General features: G+C 42.3%; 1 protein-coding gene across 3 annotated transcripts in view; it reads left to right on the forward strand.

Moving 5' to 3' along the window:
- Window positions 1–22588, forward strand: part of LOC306898024 (glycerol kinase 3) — a 115398-nt gene that overhangs the window by 32188 nt on the left and 60622 nt on the right. For all 3 annotated transcript variants that reach the window (XM_079463234.1, XM_079463232.1, XM_079463233.1), the window contains exon 9: window positions 13367–13402. In XM_079463234.1, coding sequence (XP_079319360.1) covers window positions 13367–13402 — 36 coding nt within the window. The remainder of the gene's footprint in view (window positions 1–13366; window positions 13403–22588) is intronic.

Here is a 22588-nt window from a genome sequence, read left to right on the forward strand (position 1 = left end):
CGCGGAGCGATCTTTGATTCTTGATACTGGATCTACCTCGCAGAGCAGCGGAACTCATCCTGCTGTTTTGCGACTTCCCCATTTTGATAGTTGCGCCACTGCAATCTTGGGTGTGACTGCACCATCCTCGAGCCAGTCAGGAACGATACCTGCGTCACATGTCTGGGTCTCCAGCATGTTGAGATAGCGTTCGTGGGTACAACATGTCCGCATTGGAAGCACCTCTATCTTGCCTCTAGAGTAGCAAGGCCACCGCCTGCATGGCCGGTAATAAAAACCTCTCGTGATCACACAAATTGATGCCTTACCACACCACTGGATGGTTACGATTCACAGGGACGCTCACTTGGGACTCGCCCAGGCCGGTCAGTGTCGTTCCGGTGGAAATCGTGTCACATCGCAGTACTGTGGCATTTTGGTATAGTAACGCTATTCTGTCAGTCTCGACACAACGTTGAGAGAACGATGGGGGAACGTCTGTTGGAGGGAACGAGACATTGTGTCAATCATGCCACAAGCGCTGGGCCGGCCCGCTGCAGCGAACGAGAGTGCCTCTCAGTTCCAACAGCCCAAAGGTGAGTTAATGGGCACACCATCTTCCCTTTTATACCCGTATGTATGGGGGAGAGACTGGTGTGCTGTCCCATTCGCCAAGTTCATTGGCCTTTAATCTGAGATGATAGGTTCTCAAGTCAAATCCCTTTCTGTCAGTCTCGACACAACGTCTCGTGCTCTCTATCAGGGAACCGAGGTTACATCTGTAACCAAGACGTTTTCCCGCTGTGCTTCAATAGGAACAGAATTACATTTTAAAGTTTTTTTGTGTGTCTCAATTAATTAGAATATTGTAAAAAAAGGTCAATATTCTTTGTCACTCATTTCAGAAGGTAAAACCAATATATTATATAGATTCATTACAATATTTCAAGCCTTTATTTCTTGAAATTTTGATGATTATGGCTCACAGATAATTAAAAACCCAAAATTCAGTGTCTAAGAAAATTAGAATATTACATAAGATCAATAAAAAAGTATATTTTAAACAAAAAAGTATATTAATTTCTATGCACTCAATACTTGGTTGGGCCTCCTTTTGCATGAATTACTGCATCAATTCAGCGTGGCATGGAGGCAATCAGTCTGTGGCACTGCTCAGGTGTAATGCAAGCCCAGCTTGCTTTGATAGCGGCCTTCAGGTCATCTGCATTGTTGGGTCTGCTTTCTCTCATCTTGCACTTGACAATAACCCATAGAATCTCTATGGGGTTCAGGTCAGGCGGGTTCAGCTATGATCAGTGCATAGCTTGATCAGCTATGCACTCATGCAGTGAATACTCATGGAATGCATATCAACTCTTAGGAATTTTTTCTTCTTAGAAAGACATAGTAAGAGAGAGAAGGGGGAAGAGAAGAGAATGGCTGAGCTTTTCTGAAAGATGGATGCCATTTTCCATTGTATATACATTTTAAACAATCCAGTGATGTTGATGAGCATTCCATTTGCGACACATGCTATACACAGTAGACCAGTCACAGCAGACTTGACCATTTGAGCAATCTGATCAGAGTGGGCTCACAGACGGAGGGGATTAGATAGATAAATCGCAGAAAGAATCATGTAAGAGTCAGCCTAGAAGGATGCTGATTATAGATTTAGTTAAAATTTATTTCTGTCATGACATCTCTCGCATGGTGTATATGACATATAAATGTACAGTGGGTACTCTATGTGGCGGTACTTCTTTAATGTGTGTTGTCTCACTCAGCAGACGGGCAAGAGTTAAGAGGTTTAGGCGTAAAAGACAAACGCTGTCCCAAAGTTTCAAGAACTTAAATCCATAGGCTCTAATAATTTTATTTAATACTAGTTATGCTGCCCTCGTACTGCGTCACCAGCAGGCAGAACTAGACAGCTAGATAACACTTTGACAAAGCTCCAAATAAATCCAAGGACTGATTGAATTTGTTTATTCTTTGTCTTTTTTGTGTAAAACTGTAAAAGAATTCAGAAAATACATATAAGTTTTACATTACGATACAAATGAAATACAAGTCAGCTATGTTGCTAACCACATAGCTTCAGCACATACAGATCGCTAGGAATAGCGTTTACAACATGACCAACGAGAGCTAGCATAACTTAGCTAACTAAAGTATGCACAAAACATATATCTAAGTTACAGAAGTAAGAAAACTAAAGAGATATGACGAGGAATATTACTCTAACACAAATCATCTACTTACAGACAAATAATGTCCAAAGCTCAAACGTAAAATGGAAAATAGCTGGCACCGTGTTCATCTGCGTAAACTCGCGGTTGACTGAAACGTGAATCAGGAAGTTAACAGGAAGTAGTACTTAATTACTAAACAGTTACCTCAAAAGACCAGAAGGTGGCAGCATACACAAAGGAATGAGAAATTAGGTAATCACATACAAAATAGGATGCATTCTTATGGAAGGCAGAACACTAGTCATAGATACATAATTTCATTTAACAGGGGTTTAAATTTTACATTTGCTCCATGCATTCAATCAATGCTTTATTCGGTTTGAATAATTTTCCATAGGTTTAGATTTTTTTCATTTATTCTGTGTTGCATACAGAGCTTTATGTTTGTATTTGCTCTGTGTTTTGTGCATATTGAGAAATACAGCAAGTGAGAGTGCCTGTGCAAAACTCTGCCCGTGTTTGCCCGTGTAAATTGCGATTCCCCTCATTCATAAAAAATGGCAAAACCCAACTCCATGATTTAGCTTTATTTCCTTGAAAACTGAATGTGATCTATAATATCGTTGGATTATCAGCATCTACCCCATATAGAATAAATACCTCTGCAAACACAGCTGCGTTTCTCCGATGTTAACCCCCGTTTACCAAATGAAAGCATGTAGTGAAATATATGCCATGGCATTAAATAGGACGTGATGAGATTGGTGGATAGCCTACCGGAACTGCGGGTTACATGAACATTGAAGAAACATTGTTTATTTCTTTCTTTCTTTCTTTGTTTTATGCCTCATGATTCTTGTTTCATTAGTTTCAGAAACTAAATTTTTACCATTAGAACAGTGGTTCTTAAACTTGTTGGAGTTACTGAACCCCACCAGTTTCATATGCGCATTCACCGAACCCTTCGTAAATTGAAAAATTAAATATGATTTTTTTCAAATTCAAAACATAGGTATATATTTTACTGGTGCACAAAATGAACCGTGCATCAACATCACCGTGTTTTAAAGAACAAAACCATTAAAAAAAATTTCCATCTCCATGCAGGTTAAGGAAGTGTTCTCTTAGTTTTGCCGGTGCTAGACTAGAATTGCAAATCATGCAGTTAGGACGCTGACTCCCACCACGTTCCGTTATACATGTGAATCCATATTGTACATATTCGTCCGACCAAATTCTTTTTTTGCTCGACATAGTTAGTATGAAGGGATTCAAATATTAAGAACAAAATCACACGACGCACCATCACGACAGTCACAAGTCGACTACTGAGCGCACCAAATTCCCTGCAGCACAGATAGGCCAAGCGATGTTGTGTGATCACCTGCAGCCAATGATGGCCAATCGGGGCGTGTCATCACGAATCATATGAGTCGAGTGTGTGTCTTGACCTCCACCGAACCCCTGAGACTGACTCACCGAACCCCTGGAGTTCGATCGAACCCAGGTTAAGAACCACTGCATTAGAAAGTTAAAACTGATCATAATATTAAATCCACCCAGCAAAAATTAGGTCAGTGCAGTGCGAAGAAAGAAACTTGTGACTTTTCTCCTGTTCTTCTTTCTGTGTAAATATTTTTCGCATCATCAGCCAAAATTTTAGAAACAGTTATTTGTTTTGTAGCACAACTTCTGTCAAGACGTGCCGAAACAATTCAGTTCTTGAATGAATTGCAAGGCTCAATGTGAGACGGCTCACTCACAATTCACATGAGCAGAAGCAGCATTTGAAAGGTTATTCCTAGCACAGTTTAAGCTTAGGAAACAAAATGTCAGGTTTAATTAATGATCGGAAATATGTTATTTAATTGTGATTTTGCCAGCGATTACTGCTCACACAAACCTGATCAAACCCCACATCCTGCTTCAGGAAGAAATTGCCCTATAACACTTCACCGAAAACTCAAAAGAAGGTGTCTATTGAGGAGTCTTACTCACATGTTAACCATTTACACTTAAACCATTTAACTCCATCAGATCTAATGATCATATCCACAAAACGAGTTATTTAAAACATCAGTTTCAGTCAGGGAAACATTGGTTCCCTTTCTGTCGGTCTCTCGACGTTGTGTCGACAGAATGGGGTTTGACTTGAGTACCTATCATCCCTGAATTACTTGAAAAGGCCAATGAAAATTGTCGAATGAAATTTGCATGCCAGTCTCTGCCCTAGATATCTGGGTATAACAGGAAGACTGCGTGCTGCATTCATTCACCTTTTGTTCTTCTGAGCCTTCTCATCTATGCTGACGACTCCTGCTAATACTATTGCAGGATTTCTACAACGTGGTGCAGCGGATTGTCCCTTCTTGTCAGTGACTTCTCCTGGGCGTCTGGCAGTAAACCAGAAGTGTCTAAAAGAGCACATTTCTCCAGCGCGGCATGTTCCACTGTGCTCGTGGGTGCAACTCACTCAGCGAGGAGGAGGACGGGCACGATGTCTGCCTCAGGTGTCTGGGTGTAGGTGCGGGCGGATAGCAATTCAGAAGTCGCGGTCACGAGTGGCTGTGTTCTTTAGGGAATCAGCCACCACCTTGCTTGTTTCCCGTTCCTTGACATCAGTGCCAGCCTTGCTGTCTGCTACGGCGAGCAGCGGGGATGATATGGGGATCACCTTGAGCCTCAATTCGTCAGCCACTGGCTGGCGGACCGTTAATGCCTCGTCTCGCTCATCTGACTGTTCTCCAAAAGATGGTCCTACCTGGTCTTGCTCCTCAGCCACGTATTCAGAAACTGTGTGTGATGATATGTCGCTTGCAGCATCAGAGTGCAACCTCTTGGCATCCGACCCGACGATTCCTGGGAGCACCCTCCCTTGGGCAGCTAGGGGCTACTTCGACGTGTCCCAGGTGGAATGTGCCGTCGCTGTGCATTTAGGCCTGCAGACGACTGCCACCTGGAGAGATCGACCAAGGCTTCACTCCAAAGCGTGTACGTTTTCGGCATCCCTGGTGCCGAAGGCTTACTTTGCCGCGGGTCAAACTGCCTCCACTCTTCACACCCGCCCATCCTGCAGGTCCACCAGGCCAAGGTGATGAAAGAGTTGCACGAGGGAAGGACCTAACCAGGAGCTTAGCAGGAACTCCGCACCACCACTGTCCTCATCCTCCGGGTGACCAAGGTGACGGGGCGGACCCTGGGTCGGACGATGTTCACACTAGTGGTCCACGAGAGACACCTCTGGCTTAACCTTGCTCGGATGCGAACCTTTTCACAGACAGGGGTATCTCTTGAGCAAGTTTCGAGGCATGTTGTGGCAATGACAGATTCTTCCCTGCAGGGTTGGTGTGCTGTGTGCCATGGTATTCAGTGGACGGGCCCCCGCCTTGGCACATCAATTGACTAGAGTTGTTGTCTGTGCTACTTGCACTGAAGAATTTCCCCCCTTGCCAATTCCCCTGACGAAGGACCTTCTTTTGCAGGGGAAGGGCATGTTGTGGCATCCGAGACCAGACCTCTGGAACCTCCATGTCCACCAGGCCAATGTGATGAAAGAGTTGCACGAGGGAAGGACTTAACCAGGAGCTTAGCAGGACCTCCGCACCACCACTGTCCTCACCCTCCGGGTGACCAAGGTGACGGGGCGGACGATGTTCACACTAGTGGTCCATGAGAGACACCTCTGGCTTAACCTTGCTCGGATGCGAACCTTTTCACAGACAGGGGTATCTCTTGGGCAAGTTTCGAGGCATGTTGTGGCAATGACAGATTCTTCCCTGCAGGGTTGGTGTGCTGTGTGCCATGGTATGCAGTGTCAGGGTCAGTGGACTGGCCCCCGCCTTGGCACATCAATTGACTAGAGTTGTTTTCTGTGCTACTTGCACTGAAGAGTTTCCCCCCTTGCCAATTCCCCTGACGAAGGACCTTCTTTTGCAGGGGAAGGGCATGTTGTGGCATCCGAGACCAGACCTCTGGAACCTCCATGTCCACCAGGCCAATGTGATGAAAGAGTTGCACGAGGGAAGGACCTAACCAGGAGCTTAGCAGGAACTCCGCACCACCACTGTCCTCACCCTCCGGGTGACCAAGGTGACGGGGCGGACCCTGGGTCGGACGATGTTCACACTAGTGGTCCATGAGAGACACCTCTGGCTTAACCTTGCTCGGATGCGAACCTTTTCACAGACAGGGGTATCTCTTGGGCAAGTTTCGAGGCATGTTGTGGCAATGACAGATTCTTCCCTGCAGGGTTGGGGTGCTGTGTGCCATGGTATGCAGTGTCAGGGTCAGTGGACGGGCCCCCGCCTTGGCACATCAATTGACTAGAGTTGTTGTCTGTGCTATTTACACTGAAGAGTTTCCCTCCTTGCCAATTCCCCTGACAAAGGACCTTCTTTTGCAGGGGAAGGGCATGTTGTGGCATCCGAGACCAGACCTCTGGAACCTCCATGTCCACCAGGCCAAGGTGATGAAAGAGTTGCACGAGGGAAGGACTTAACCAGGAGCTTAGCAGGACCTCCGCACCACCACTGTCCTCACCCTCCGGGTGACCAAGGTGACGGGGCGGACGATGTTCACACTAGTGGTCCATGAGAGACACCTCTGGCTTAACCTTGCTCGGATGCGAACCTTTTCACAGACAGGGGTATCTCTTGGGCAAGTTTCGAGGCATGTTGTGGCAATGACAGATTCTTCCCTGCAGGGTTGGTGTGCTGTGTGCCATGGTATGCAGTGTCAGGGTCAGTGGACTGGCCCCCGCCTTGGCACATCAATTGACTAGAGTTGTTGTCTGTGCTACTTGCACTGAAGAGTTTCCCCCCTTGCCAATTCCCCTGACGAAGGACCTTCTTTTGCAGGGGAAGGGCATGTTGTGGCATCCGAGACCAGACCTCTGGAACCTCCATGTCCACCAGGCCAATGTGATGAAAGAGTTGCACGATTGAAGGACCTAACCAGGAGCTTAGCAGGAACTCCGCACCACCACTGTCCTCACCCTCCGGGTGACCAAGGTGACGGGGCGGACCCTGGGTCGGACGATGTTCACACTAGTGGTCCATGAGAGACACCTCTGGCTTAACCTTGCTCGGATGCGAACCTTTTCACAGACAGGGGTATCTCTTGGGCAAGTTTCGAGGCATGTTGTGGCAATGACAGATTCTTCCCTGCAGGGTTGGGGTGCTGTGTGCCATGGTATGCAGTGTCAGGGTCAGTGGACGGGCCCCCGCCTTGGCACATCAATTGACTAGAGTTGTTGTCTGTGCTATTTACACTGAAGAGTTTCCCTCCTTGCCAATTCCCCTGACAAAGGACCTTCTTTTGCAGGGGAAGGGCACGTTGTGGCATCCGAGACCAGACCTCTGGAACCTCCATGTCTGCCTGTTGGAGGGGACAAGGAGATCCTGAGTGGCCTACCCCCGGTGGAGGTTGAGACCATCACTCAGGCTAGGGCCCAGGCCACAAGGCGGCTGTATGCCTTTAAGTGGCGCCTCTTCTCGTCCTTGTGCTCTTCTCAGAGAGAAGACCCGCGGAGTTGCTCGATCGGGAGTGTGTTGTCCTTCCTTCAAGAGAGGCTCGAATGCTATATCTCCTCTTCCACACTAAAAGTGTATGTAGCCGCCATTCCCCTTAATCATAAACCAGTGGGTGGGAAATCTCTGGGTCAACACGACCTGATTGCTAGGTTCCTGAGGGGGCAGGAGAATGCTGAATACGCCTCGTCCACGCTCCGTACCCTCTTGGTACCTCGATGTGGTCACTGGCTCAGAGCGCTTCTCTGTAGGACATTCAGAGAGGCTACGCCCAATTCCTTCGCTAGGTTTTACAGCCTAGGTTACAATTTCGCGCCAGCACTCACATCTGACATATCCAGGTCAGTCAGCGTAGCTCTGCTAGAGATTGTGACGTGGCACAGCACAATGGCATTTTCAAAGGAACCCCATTCTGTCGACAGAACGTCGAGAGACAGACAGAAAGGGAAAGTCTCAGTTATGTATGTAAACTCTGTTCCCTGATGGAGGGAACGAGACGTTGTTTTCTTCATGCCACAACACTGGCCGCCCACTGCAGCAGTCACGACACGATTCTCAGGCTCCTCAGCACAAAAGGTGAATGAATTCAGCAAGCCGTCTTTCTTTTATACCCCGATATCTGGGGCGGAGACCGGCATGCAAATTTAATTCGCCAATTTTCAGTGGTCTTTTTAAGTCAGTCAGAGATGATAGGTTCTTAAGTCAAACACCATTCTGTCGACACAACGTCTCGTTCCCTCCATCAGTGAACGGAGGTTACATCCATGACGCATAATAATCGTCATTAAAAATACATATTTTGGGGTCTGATCAATAGAAGTGATGATAATTAGGGATCAAGTCCCGAAGGGGCGGAGATCCTTATTGCATTTCTTAGTTTTCATATTAATAGGGGGAAAACTATTGCTTCGGTTAGTGGTGTTGTTCTGCTTCTTTTTCTATAACCATACACATAGAAGACAGTCTGATCTGTTACCATCTGTTACTGGCAAATATGGAGTCTCTAACCCAAACTCCATAGCACCACCAACAGTCCACACTTCAAAATATTTTTTCCCTATTACTTTTGAACTGTACATATTAGAATCAGAATAATCAGAACTTTTGACTCATGCTGATTCGAATGCAATATATGAAATTATTTTCCATCATGAAAATTTTCCTGTCATATTAAAACATTTTGAAAAACTTTTTAGAACTCCTCCTAGATGGTTTGCTCGATTTCAACAATATTTGGTATGCAGCATCAGAAGACATTGGTGACAGAAAAAATGATTCTCATGTAGCATATCTATGAATTCAATGGTGAGCATGCCAAAATGGATTTGGTGCTATATCTTCAACAAACTGTGATGTATTGACACGAAACTTGGTACATGTCATCGTAGTCATGGCCTGAGGTAACATAAACAGTTTGGGCAAATTTATTAAAAACCTTAATACATATGAAAAAATCCACATAATGTAATTTGGTTTACATTTACTATATTTGTTGGCTCAAGCTGAGTACATTGATATCAAACTTGACATATTCCAGCATACACCCTTTTGTTAGTTTTCTTCTTCTACTGCCACGGAAGATTATAACAGCCCACAAAACCGTATATGGGAGAGTTGTGAAATTTTGCACATGCATAGATGACAGGCTGAACTGTTACCATGGCAAATATGGTGTCTGTCCATAGTGCCACCAACAGTCCAAACTTCCACACACATTTTTGGATGTAACTTTCCATCCATACATCCTAGAAACAAAATACTCTGAACTCTTGACTCATGCTGATTCTAATGCACTACATGTTGGCATATGACGTCTAATTATATAGAGACTCTGCAGACAAAATGTATTACAATATTTTTGATCCATTGAGCCAATCCATTCTCATATAGTTCATCTACGAATTTGATGACGAGCACGTCAAAATGGATTTGATGCTGTATCTTCACAAAACTTTTGTGTATCAACACGAAACTTGGTAAAGGTCAAAGCAGTCATGACCTGAGGTAACATACACAGTTCGTGTACAACACCACCTACTGGTCTAGAGATAAAAAATATCTTTTTTTGCTTATAACTTCTGAAAACTTTGGTGTAAAATCATAACTTTCAATTCAATTTTATTTATATAGCGCTTTTCACAATTTGCATTGTTCCAAAGCAGCTTTACAGGGGAAAAAAACGGAAAACACAGAAAAAGGTAAAACACAGTACATGAATAGTTTAACTTGTTATAAAAACACCTACTAAATAATATCTAATGTCAGCAGTCTCCCGGTGGTTTATTTAGCATATTTTGCATTAAGTGAATGCTTGTGTTATGGTTGTGGACAGAACCCAAGCGCAGGCAGACATGTGTCGAACAACAAGACTTTAATCCAAAACAAAGACCCTCGATGGGGAAAACATGAACACAAACAAGACTGAAAACTAAAACTTCCCACAAGGGGAACAAAACAAACAAGGTCTTAAGAAAAACAAACTAAGTCCACAAACTTGAGTCCAGGGAACAGGAACACAGGTAATCCAGACAGACTAGGAAGGGTAAATGTGCAAAAGTGAGCAAAATGCAAAATGAACCGACAAGAGACAGAGGGAAACTGGGGCTTGATAAGGGGAAACACTAACAAGGACTGATGACACAGGGAGAGTGGCGGCAGGTGACATGGATGAAACACTAAGGGAAAGCTAACAGGAGGATTGCACGAGGCAGGTTAGGGGACTAAAACACTAAGGGAAGATGGATCAGGGCTGGAGACAAGACTAACACTAATGGACCGCTAACCGGGGAAACAAGGGGGCGGGACTAAAGGATGCGACACTGGAGAGAGAGCATGGCTTCTTAAACCAAAACAATGCTCTTTCTCCACACAAAACACATGGGACTGACATGATCCTACCACAAGACTCGAAAACCAAGACAAGGAGAGGCAGGATCATGACAGCTTGGCTAAAAAGATGTGTCTTTAATCTAGATTTAAATTGGGCGAGTGTGTCTGATCCTCGAATAGTATCAAGAAAACTATTCCAGAGTTTTGGTGCAACGTATGAGAAAGCACAACCCCCTTTGGTGGATTTTGTTATTCTAGGTATTATCAAAAGTCCTGAGTTTTGAGATCTTGGAGAGCATGATGTTTTGTAGTGTGATAGAAGCTCTGTTAGGTAGGAAGGGTCTAAACCCTTTAAGGCTTTATAAGTGATTAAAAGAACTTTAAAGTCAATACGATACTTAATGGGTAGCCAGTGAAGGGTTGATAAAATTGGGGTTATGTGATCGTATTTTCTGGACCTCTGACAGCTGCATTCTGAACAAACTGTAGTTTGTTTATTGATGATGCAGGACAACCACTAAGTAGCGCATTACAGTAGTCAAGTCTTGAGGTCATAAATGCATGAATAAGCTTCTCCGTGTCAGCAACACATCGAATATTTCGTAATTTGGCAACATTTCTTTGGTGGAAAAAGGCTGTTTTTGTGACATTTGAGATGTGATTTCGAAATGACAGGTTGCTGTCTAATATAATGCCTAAATATTTTACTGTATTTGTTGGAGTAACAGTACATCCTTCAACTTGCAGTTTATAATAAAAAATATTCAATAAGTAATATTTCGGTTTTATTTGAGTGTAAAAGAAGGACATTACAGGTCATCCAATGTTTTCAATCTTTAATGCACTCTGCCAATTTGGATAGGTGGGAGGAATCATCTGGTCTTGATGATATATATAGCTGAGTATCATCTGCATAGCATTGGAACCTAATTCCATGTCTTTTAATAATTTTTCTGAGGGGCAGCCTGTATATGGAGAACAGCACGGGTCCCAGAACCGATCCCTGAGGTAATCCATAATTTACTTGAGTTAAATGGACAAATTGATGTCTGTCTGACAAGTAAGATCTGAACCATTGTAGTGCCTGTCCCTCAATACAATAAGATCTAGAAGTATGTTATGGTCTACGGTATCAAAAGCAGCACTAAGGTGAGCAGGACTAGGAGTGAGATGTTACCTTTATCTGATGCTATAAGCAGGTTGTTTGTTATTTTAACGAGCGCAGTTTCAGTGCTATGATGCGGTCTAAAACCTGACTGAAATTTTTCGTGTATTCCGTTATTTTGTAAGAAAGAGCACAACTGACTGGACACTACTTTTTCTAGTATTTTAGACAGGTAACTGTGGTCTTGTTTGATCCCTTGAGGTATTTCGAGTTGAACTATATCTCTATTTTTTTCCTTATTCTTCCATTGTGGGGATCACCCATTTTGAATAAAATATAAAATGCAGTATTTTATGAACGCAATAAAATATCACTCAAAAACCAGGCATGGTTAAACAAGATCAAGTTCTGACAGGACTTGTAAAGTTATAGGCCAGTGCCCCCTTAGTGGTAGAGATATAATGAAATAAATCCAAATACTTTGAGAAATCAACACAATGGTATTCAATTCACATTAGTATATTTGCTGGTTAACGCAGAGTTGTTTTTATACCAGAGTTGTCATATTCCACTATGCATTTTGTCAGCCATATCGCATTATATGTAAAACATACTTTTTCGAACTCCTCCTACAAAATATGTCAGATTTGCATGAAATGTAGCATACCGACAAAAAGTTATTGAAAGATTTTTGATATAGCTTCAACAATTCTAAGGCAAGCTCACCAAAGAGTCATGTGGCTGTATCTTCACAACACTTTTGTGTTTTGACGATACATACACGAATATACACTTAACTTTAAGCATCATCACTGGCACATACTGTGTGCCTCATAACAATTTTGTGACAGGCCACCTAGTGGTCAATGGTTATAAGCAATTTCCTTTTTTCTTACTGCATTTCCCTGTGTTTTAAAGTCGTTTTTCCAAATTGAATTATCAGACATGTCAAAAATATTTCCTCTGTCTGCCATTGTGGAATTTTGTCGTAAAATCCAGTATTTTACAAACGCAATGGCGAATTGCTACGAAACATGGTGTGTGTTAATCAAGGTCAGGTTCTGAGTGGATATGTAAAGTTATAGGCCCTAGTGGTCAAGATATATAACTAGCATATGAGGAAATCATATTGTTATTCGATTCACATTAATATATTTGTTGGCTCAAGCCAAGTTAATTTATATCAAAGTTTGGTATATAGCTTCTAGAGATATCTCCAAATAAAAGTTAATAAAAGCTTTTTTGATTGGGCAAACGATTATTGTATTCAACATCAATGGCGTGCGAGCCAAAGGGTAATGTGGCTGTATCTTCGCGACACTTTTATGTATTAACACAAAACCTGTTATGTATCATGACTGGCTCATCTTGTCTGCCTCATAAAGATTTGTTGACAGCACCCCGTAGTAGCCAAACGTTATAAGTAATTTTATTGTGTTCTAACTGCTTTTCCATATGTTTTTAAACTTTGTTTTCAAAATCTGATCATCTGTAATGTGGTAATATGGTCTTAATTTTAACATTTGTTACACTGTCTTATGCAACACAATGTAAAGAACATACAAATATCTTTAGACTTAATCAGCGAGGCCAGGTCAAAGTATGAAATCATTGTGAAATGAATAATTAAAATTAGACTTTAATGCTGAATAGCCTAGTTTTAACATTCAGGCTCACGTTTGTGTATCATACCTAAAATAATGTAATATTCTTTATTTGTCTTCACACAGAAATCTGGCCCTTTATCTGGTGTTCCCATATCTGGGGTAAGATTGTTATCATTTCTAAAAATGTTTGATAATTGAAAATAAAGTTTTTTTTGTGAAAAATAGAAATGAATGTTAATATGAATTTGCTGCATTCCTGAGTACAGGATAACAGCCATGGGTCGGAAATGGGGAGGCCTCCAGGGCTAGTCTGTTCGTATAAATAGTTTGGGAAAAAATCTGATGTCAATACAGTAATACGTCCATATTAATGTCCGGGCTGGTCCTCGTCAACAGTCCTGCCGGTCGCCCTTTTAAGCTCCCGTTCTCCTCCGTAAGCGATCTCCTCCGTAAGATATGTGGGACTGGTGCGCCTGGGGATATGCACCGACAGGGACGAGAGGGAAGAAAAATAATTGGTCCGGTTCCCCGACACGCTGTCGCTCGGTCCTCAGCCCAGCCGAGAGGCTCTTCCTCGCGGTGCTATGCGGTGGTGCTGGACATCGGGGGGACGGCCCGCACCTCCTCCGCCCCCTGGTGATTGGTGGTGGCTTCTTTGGCTGAGGGCAGCCGGCAGGAAGTTTTCCTTTCCCTGCTCCTCCCCTTTCCTTGGTGGACTGCAGCAGGCTCCAGCCAACGGCAAACGGCCCCAACTCCTCCGCTCCCTCTTCTACGGCCGCCACCCCACCTAGGCCCAAACTCCTCGGCACCGTGATGCCCCTCGGCAGCGAGGGCTCTTCGACAGCATGCCCCTTCTTCCTCCCAGGTTTCGGCCCCAGTGTAATGAGGTTCAATAGAAGGGAAGGAAGGAGGCGGGAACAATACACAAAATACATGTGAAATTGGTGATTCAGTGCAGGTACCCCTATTAGGCTGAAATCTATCATGGCCTATTCTGAATGCCAAAAAGAATGATGTGTTTAACTAAAATGAAAACCAAAGTTTCTATGCATTTACCTCTTCCTTTCCCCTGCCCGGTAGGAAATACACAACTACAAAAAAATAAATAATTAATTATATTTTATTTTTTCACCATCATTACTTCGAACTCAGTAACAAAAACTCAATAACACAGTCAATTATACTTTAAATAACTGATGGTGTACTCCTCCATGTGGTGTACAGATTTATACAACAGAGAGCATGTCAAGCATAAAAGCCTCGTCGGTTTAATGAGTGCGCGCAGTAAACAGGTTCGCGGCGTATCCATGCGAATTGCGAAAGTATAAACAAGGCTTCAACTGCACAAAGCTACAAGCGAAAGCGGCAACTGTGCGCTTATTCCAACGCGTCATGCGTGACACTCCGTCTCGGAGAGCGTGCACATAAAAAACGTCCTGCCAACGTGCAAAGTGAGAATTAGAATTTCCTTTCACAGCAGTTATAATAACACAAATCACAATTACTCATTCACACTTGTTTCTTTTTCCACTCTAATGTTCCAATTATTCCTGCCCACTAAAAGGTGCACATATACACTCACTGGCCACTTTATTAGGTGTCCGACTGATCGTTAACTCAAATTTCTAATCAGCCAATCACATGGCAGCAACTCAATGCATTAAGGCATGTAGACATGGTCAAGACGATCTGCTGCAGTTCAAACCGAGCGTCAGAATGGGGAAGAAAGGTGATTTAAGTGACTTTGAACGTGGCATGGTTGTTGGTGCCAGACGGGCTGGTCTGAGTATTTCAGAAACTGCTTATCTACTGGGATTTTCCCGCACCACCATTTCTTGGGTTACAGAAAATGGTCAGAAAAAGAGAAAATAACCAGTGAGCGGCAGTTCTGTGGGCGCAAATGCCTTGTTGATGCCAGAGGTCAGAGGAGAATGGCCAGACTGCTTAGAACTGATAGAAAGGCAACAGTAACTGAAATAACCACTCGTTACAACGGAGTTATGCAGAAGAGCATCTCTGAACGCACAACACGTCGAACCTTGAGGTGGATGGGCTACAGCAGGAGAAGACCAAACCGGGTGCCACTCCTGACAGCTAAGAACAGGAAACTGAGGCTACAATTCGCACAGGTTCACCAAAATTGGACGATAGAAGATTGGAAAAATGTTGCCTGGTCTGATGAGTTTCGATTTCTCCTGTGACATTCGGATGGTAGGGTCAGAATTTGGCATCAACAACATGAACGCATGGATCCATCCTGCCTTGTATCAACGGATTCAGGCTGGTGGTGGTAGTGTAATGGTGTGGGGGATATTTTCTTGGCACACTTTGGGCCCATTAGTACCAATTGAGCATCGTGTCAACGCCACAGCCTACCTGAGTAATGTGCCTGACCATGTCCATCCCTTTATGACCACAGTGTACCCATCTTCTGATGGCTACTTCCAGCAGGATAATGCACAAATCATCTCAGACTGGTTTCTTGAACATGACAATGAGTTCACTGTACTCAAATGGCCTCCACAGTCACCAGATCTCAATCCAATAGAGCACCTTTGGGATGTGGTGGAACCGGAGATTCGCATCATGGATGTACAGCCGACAAATCTGCAGCAACTGCGTGATGCTATCATTTCAATATGGACCAAAAAAACAGGAATGTTTCCAGTACCTTGTTGAATCTATGCCACGAAGGATTAAGGCAGTTCTGAATGCAAAAGGGGTCCAACCCGGTACTGGTAAGGTGTACCTAATAAAGTGGCCAGTGAGTGTATATTTACTTCAATAGCTCTGTAAACTATTTAGAAAAAGTTCAATCAATTCACAATTTATATAATCGCTACGAATTTACGACATGTTGATGTTGTCATGACATCATCACCCATACCTAACATGCAGTAACGTTAATATTTTAAACACAAATAAACTTGACCTTGAAATCCTCCCCTTATTCCAGAAAAGTCGCAGATCCAATGCTGGGTTGTTGCTACAGCTGAAGCTCACGTGCATGAATGTTGGGGTTGGTGGAAGTTGATGCACGAAAACGAAGATTGACTGGCTCAAAAGTATTTTGAAAATGCAAAAATACTCATGTTAAATGTATTTAAATACAAATTACATTTGATTTTTCCAAAGGATTTCAAATACAAAATACTATTTTGTATTTCAAATACATATTTTAAATACATGTATTTCAAATACTGCCCATCCCTGCTCATCCACATGATTTTAACATGTTTTGAGAACTCCAAAGTCTTTGGAGCACAAATAAAGATATTAAGTTGACATCCGAAAGATTTCCAGGCCTCCTCATAGACATCATGGTGTCAGTTTTTGCCAAGGTTTAGAAAAGTACTAAAGACATCTAGAGCTCCACGATTCTGGATAAATTGAGAATCAAGATTCTTTATTTCAAATAGAGACCACGATTCTCTTACGATTCTGAATGACAAACAAAAAGTAGTTAATTAAGGAATTATTTACAACAATTATTATAATGTAAAAGTTAAACTTAATAAAAAGTGTTAATGCATTGAAGTGACTTGTATAAATATGAAATATTTATACAGTAAAACAAATTCATAAGGGGACATCTGCAATTAAAGGTCTTTAGAAAGATTGGTAAAGTCTTTATCAAAGAAGTCTTTAAAAAATGACCAGAAGATTTCTGAACCCATTCGAACCTTTCCGTCTCCACAGGCACACAGGACTGAATCTGTTTTATATATACATAGAATAGTTGCATAACTAAGTGCCTCTTTGCATTAGTGAACCCTCAAGGGCCTCTAAGATCTCTGTGATATACTATCGTAAAAAATTATATTTAAAAACGATGCAGACTCTATCCACGTGATATTTCCAAGTCATACAAGAGAAAAAAAAGATCACGGTGCAGTCGCAGTTCCGCAATGTCATAGCTGTCTGTGCAACCTGCGCATGCTGCAAAAAGTTGAACGTGTGCTTACACAGGTTGGGGAGCCTTCAAGTAGCATACTACCCGTTGGTCATGTGATCACCAAAATAGTACAAACATGTTACGTCACTGAACCGTTCTTGGTTATCTTGCAACGTTGGGAGACCGTAATGGTGACGTTATGAATTGGTAATTTAATGTTAATTGTGAAATTACATGCCTGAGACGTGCCAGTTACGTTGACAGCTGGTAATTCATGAAATGACTTAACTGGAACGTATTAAGTAAATTACTTAACATTACGTAACTGGAAAGTCATGTGTTAGCTGGGGTGTACCATTTGGCTAACGGCTTACAGTTATTTCTGTCACGATCCTGCTCTCCTGTTCAGGTTTTCCAGTCTTGTGGCAGTACCCACGTGTTTAGTGTGGAGAGAGACATGGCATTGTTTGTTTAGGCGTGCCATGCGCTCTCTCCGGTTTTGTCTTTGTTCCCGTCCTCTGGTCTCCTCATAATTGATTGTTAATGATTTCATGCCCTGGACCTAACTTGATTTGGTTGCTTTTTTTATGCACTTGTGTTTGCTGTCCTGTGCTGTTTCATTTTGCCTTGCTGCCATGCCATACTTTTGCCTTGTGACCTTGCCATGTTGGATTTATTACTTTGACAGTACTAGCCAAATAAGGCATCAAGACAAGGTAATAATACAACATGACAGAGTCTTGTGAGCGTATTGATCCTGTTCTCCTGTTTTTTGCCCCCTAGTGGAAAGTGTTTCTTGTTTCAGTATTCTTGTTTTACCCCCATCCTGGGCTTTTGTTTTGTTTTATTAATAAAGTTTAAGTTATTTTGTGAACTGCTGCTGGCATTTGGGTTCGCCTTTCCTGAATAGTCTTGACACATTTCCTGTTAAATTCTTTACATGTAGAATAAAAACACAATATTAAATACCAGTACTTTACTTTGTACCTTCAATGTAACAGAAAAATAAATTTAAGGGAAATGTAAAAATATTTATCTTTGAAAAAATTCCCCTGACAGTGGGAAAACAAGCATGAGTACAATAGTATGTCATATTCAGAACATGAAAAATAGCTCTGTACATGCAAGGTTTTCAGTAATTACACAAAGATACTTAATTGAGCAACTGGAGTCATATACTATGGTGATTTATGGTGACTTCGATTGGATTAAGTTTTGGTCCCGCTCACTGTCATTATATTCCAAAAATCCTGAAGTTATCTGCTGAAGAAAAAAAAACATACATCTTAGATGGCATCAGTTTAACCTTTTTTCAAATGTCAACGATTGCAGAAAAATAATTAGACTGAGTGCAAATCTCTATGTACATTATACACTATTCAGTTAACCTATAACAAAACCTCCCAAGAGTTACTTCTACAATAACAAATGTTGACAGGCTCACAAGGACCAAACAAATTAAGAATGGATATTATAGCGTGTAGATCAGATTTAAATGATGCCACATCAATCGTATGGAATCGAATTACTTGTAGATTAAAATAAGTTCCAGTTTTAGCCAGCGGGCCGCCTGTTGCTGACCCCTGTTCTACTGCATCTTAAAATTTTCAGAAATGTTACTGACGCTTGCACTGCCAGAAGTCCACACAGACAGACATAGGCCTATCGAGCTCTGGCTTAAAGGAATTAAGTAATTTTTTTCATTCCGCACACAATGTTCACATAAATCGTATGCATTGTCATCATTTACAGGACATTTATTGTGTTTGCGATAACTATGATCTCAACTAGCAGCCGCTCTGATTTTAATAGGTATCCTCCCACTATGTGCATCTGTTTATATTGTATATTGTAGCATCTTGTTTTAAATTGCAACTCTCAGAAAATGCTTGATATTGTGGAGACGTTCTGCGTTTTTTATTTTGATAATACGAGACAGAAAAATGAATCTTTCAGCCACGCCTGTTGAAGGCCAGATACAATAGACCAGATAGAAATAGACAGCACTTTCTTTAGAACCCGACTGGGACCCATGAGGACCTCTACCTCAACGCAAGTCAGTTTTACATGGTTGAGCAGTGAAAAAATATATATAATTACTGGTAAGAAAACAATGAGTCCTCACTGGAAATATATTCAATTAGATCTGTATATGTTTGGGACATTGTATTTTGTAGGCCTATTATACTTTTATATTAGGCTATATAGTTTCGGCCACGCCATCAGATTCAACTTTAGATTAGATTCAACTTTATTGTCATTACACATATACAAGTACAGTGTAACCAGAACCAGAAGTGCAATTAGCAAGTGCAGGATATACAGTTAGAATAAATACAGAATCAGCGTGCATCGATCCATCGGCCGGGGTAGGCTTACCGTGCTAAAATGCTTAATGTTGCTTAATCTATTCAGACCAAATGGCTAAAATTAGTATAGCCTACACCTTTTTAATAAAGCATAGGCTATACAGAAATGCGTAAGAGCCCTGAGTATGAACACAAGAATTTTAGGATGTCCTGCCGTATTTCTCACATAATAGGTTACCAGAACTAACATTGAAAGAAAAACAAAGATGAGAGTTAGGTAGGTGTAAGATTATTACTTTGTCTAGGTATAAAGTTTTACTAGTAGATGTGTCTAGTCGATGGGAACACTCCGCAGGTCCAGATCCGGGGATTTAGAATGACACAGACACAGAAGTGTAGTTCACTCAAAGTCAAAGTTTATTACAAATGGGTTCAGTATATATATATGTAAAAAGAGGAAGTGAGATTGGGATCAGATCTATCAGATTGGTACACAGAACATATATCACACCTTAGTTAGTATTCCTGTCTAAGACATTTATTAGTTCTTTGTTCTCCGAACACTTCTGTGCTCCTCTACCCCACCTCTAACTCACAATGATATCCCCGTAGGAAACATATCATCCTCGTGGAAACCAGGCTCAAGGTGTCTTATCAGAAACCTAGATTCTAGAATCTCACAATGGCCACTTTAAGACCATCAGTCTTACAAATAACCATGTGTCCCTATAATAAACAAAACATTTACTCAAATGTGTTAGTGATATATCATTTCCAATTAGCGTATTTTTATTTTGTTTTCACCTGCAAGCTGTTTTACATAACATTGCATTAAATAGGAAATCAAAGAAATCATCACTTTCTTCCCTTCTTAAAAAGGAATTACTCATCCTCATCGCTCTCCTCATTCACATCACTTTTCTCATCATTCTGCTATCATTTCGGAGTCTGCTCTACTGTCTTCAACTACTTGAACCTCTCTTTCCTCCCCTTCCATCACCTGGGCTTCCCTTCTTATGATTGGAGCAAGTGCCTCTTCATATAGGTGCACATAATCATCATCATCGTCGTCATTATCACTATCAAATTCGGTTCCACATACCCTATGGTTAGTTTCAATAGCGAGACCTTCAGGTGTGGCTCTAGCCATCCTAATTCAGTTCATTTCTGTCAAGTGGCGTGATATCATCATTGCCTGATAAGCTCCTGGCCTTGTCAATGGAGCAAATGATTGCGTCACACATTTATGTAGGCGTTGTAAGATACAGGGCCCAAACAGTATGAAAACTACTAAACAAACAATTATTGGCATTACGGTGCTGAAGATCCAGCCACCCCATCCTTCAGCCATTTAAAACACGAGGAATCAGCCGTTTCAGGTACTGGGATTGATTACCTCATATGTGTAACAATGTCGGTGATGCTGTCTGAATAGTCTGGAATTTAAAAACAACAAGAGACTCCTAACATTTTGCACACTCCTCCTTTTTCGGCTGTCAATATGTCCAGAGCGAGTCTATTCTGAACAACTGCTTGTCTCATTGTTCTTAACTGAGTGCTAATCCAATTCAATGCTTGTGCTGTGTCATTCTCCAAAGATAGAACCTGCCATGCCAGACCATTTACTTTGTTTAAAGCAATGGCTGTCCCTATGCCTGTAAAGTAACCTGCCACAGACCATTCTACAGTTTCCCACGGGCTGGTCCATGGATTACTAGTTTTATGACCGGCATAATAGTCTGGCGGGGGTTTGATATCCTGCTTCTATCGGCTTAGTGATTCTCTTCCCATATCTTTTATTTTCTTCCTTAAAATAGTCGTTCCTGTAGACATAATATCAGGATAACAACAACCTCTCCACTGTCCCTCATCTAAATGATAATACGCAGTTTCACTGCATACCCACACCATCCCAGGTGCGCTGTCTATGTGTGAAAAGGGACAGTTGAACCCTTCACTGGTGCTGTTCTTATAAGTTCGTACAATTATGAATTTTTTTCTTCTCCTGAATCAGAGTAATAGTATTTTTACAGTCAGACATTCCTACTATATGTTTTCCTACCCCAGAACACACAATACTGCTGGATGAGCATTTACGATGCTCGAGCATTTACGATGGAATGTGGGTCCCTGATCAAGGTAATCTGTTTAGGCATTTCACATATGCCTTTGCTATTACAAACCATATCTGTGCTTACCTCCTGCGTTTTCCACATGGACTGAAGTTGCAAACATACCCAACAATCTGCTTCTCCTTCCTCCTGCACTACCCTTCTCTGTAATATTGCTAAAGCACATGCATAATTTCCATCACATTGAGCCTTCGCCACTCTTATCTCTTTGGTGTCTTCTTAACTCTTGAGTCTTCTTTTTCACTCTTAGTTCCCCTTCAATCTTTTCAAATGAGTATAGGACTAGTTGGCCTGCCAATTTATGAACTGGCAGGCCAACTAGTCCTATACTCATCCGTATCCAATATCATCCGTAAGGGATCTTGAGCTTCTTCTAATGAGTCTACCACTGTCCAAATAATTACTGGACCAAACGCAAAAAGAGCATCTGTAACGGTACACTCGAAGAAAGCGTCGTTATCGAATATATCCATAAGATATGGGAATTGATTTATCAATTTGGCCCTTTGTGCACTTCAGGGGAATTATGGGTGTGGTGAGGAAGGCGGGACGAGAGCCGTGACGCGGGGCCGGTGGCGTGAGTGATAAGTGGAAGCAGCTGTGCGCGCACCGGTCCCGCATCTTATCACGGAGGAGATTGGGAGCTTAAAAGGATGTTCGGCAGGACTGTTGACGAGAGAGGACCGGGCCCGGACATATGTTTAGTGTGTGTATGTTTTATGGCCGGCAGTCTACCGTGAGGTGGCTGTCGGTCAGTTACGTTATTGTTTATTTAATTAAAGTTTTTATTGTTCAAATGTTCGCCGGTTCCCGCCTCCTTCCTTCCCTTCTACGAACTGTATTACACTGGTGCCGAAACCCGGGAGGAAGGAGGGACATGCTGTCAGAGAGCCCTCGCTGCCGAGGGTAATCGCGGTGCTGAGGAGTTCGGGCAGCGCGGACGGGGGAAGTCCGCGAGTGGCTGCCCGAGGCGGTGGTGCTGGATCAAGAAGTCGGATGGGACGAGGAC

This window comes from Barbatula barbatula (assembly GCF_947034865.1).
Source record: "Barbatula barbatula genome assembly, chromosome: 8".
Lineage (NCBI taxonomy): Eukaryota > Metazoa > Chordata > Actinopteri > Cypriniformes > Nemacheilidae > Barbatula > Barbatula barbatula.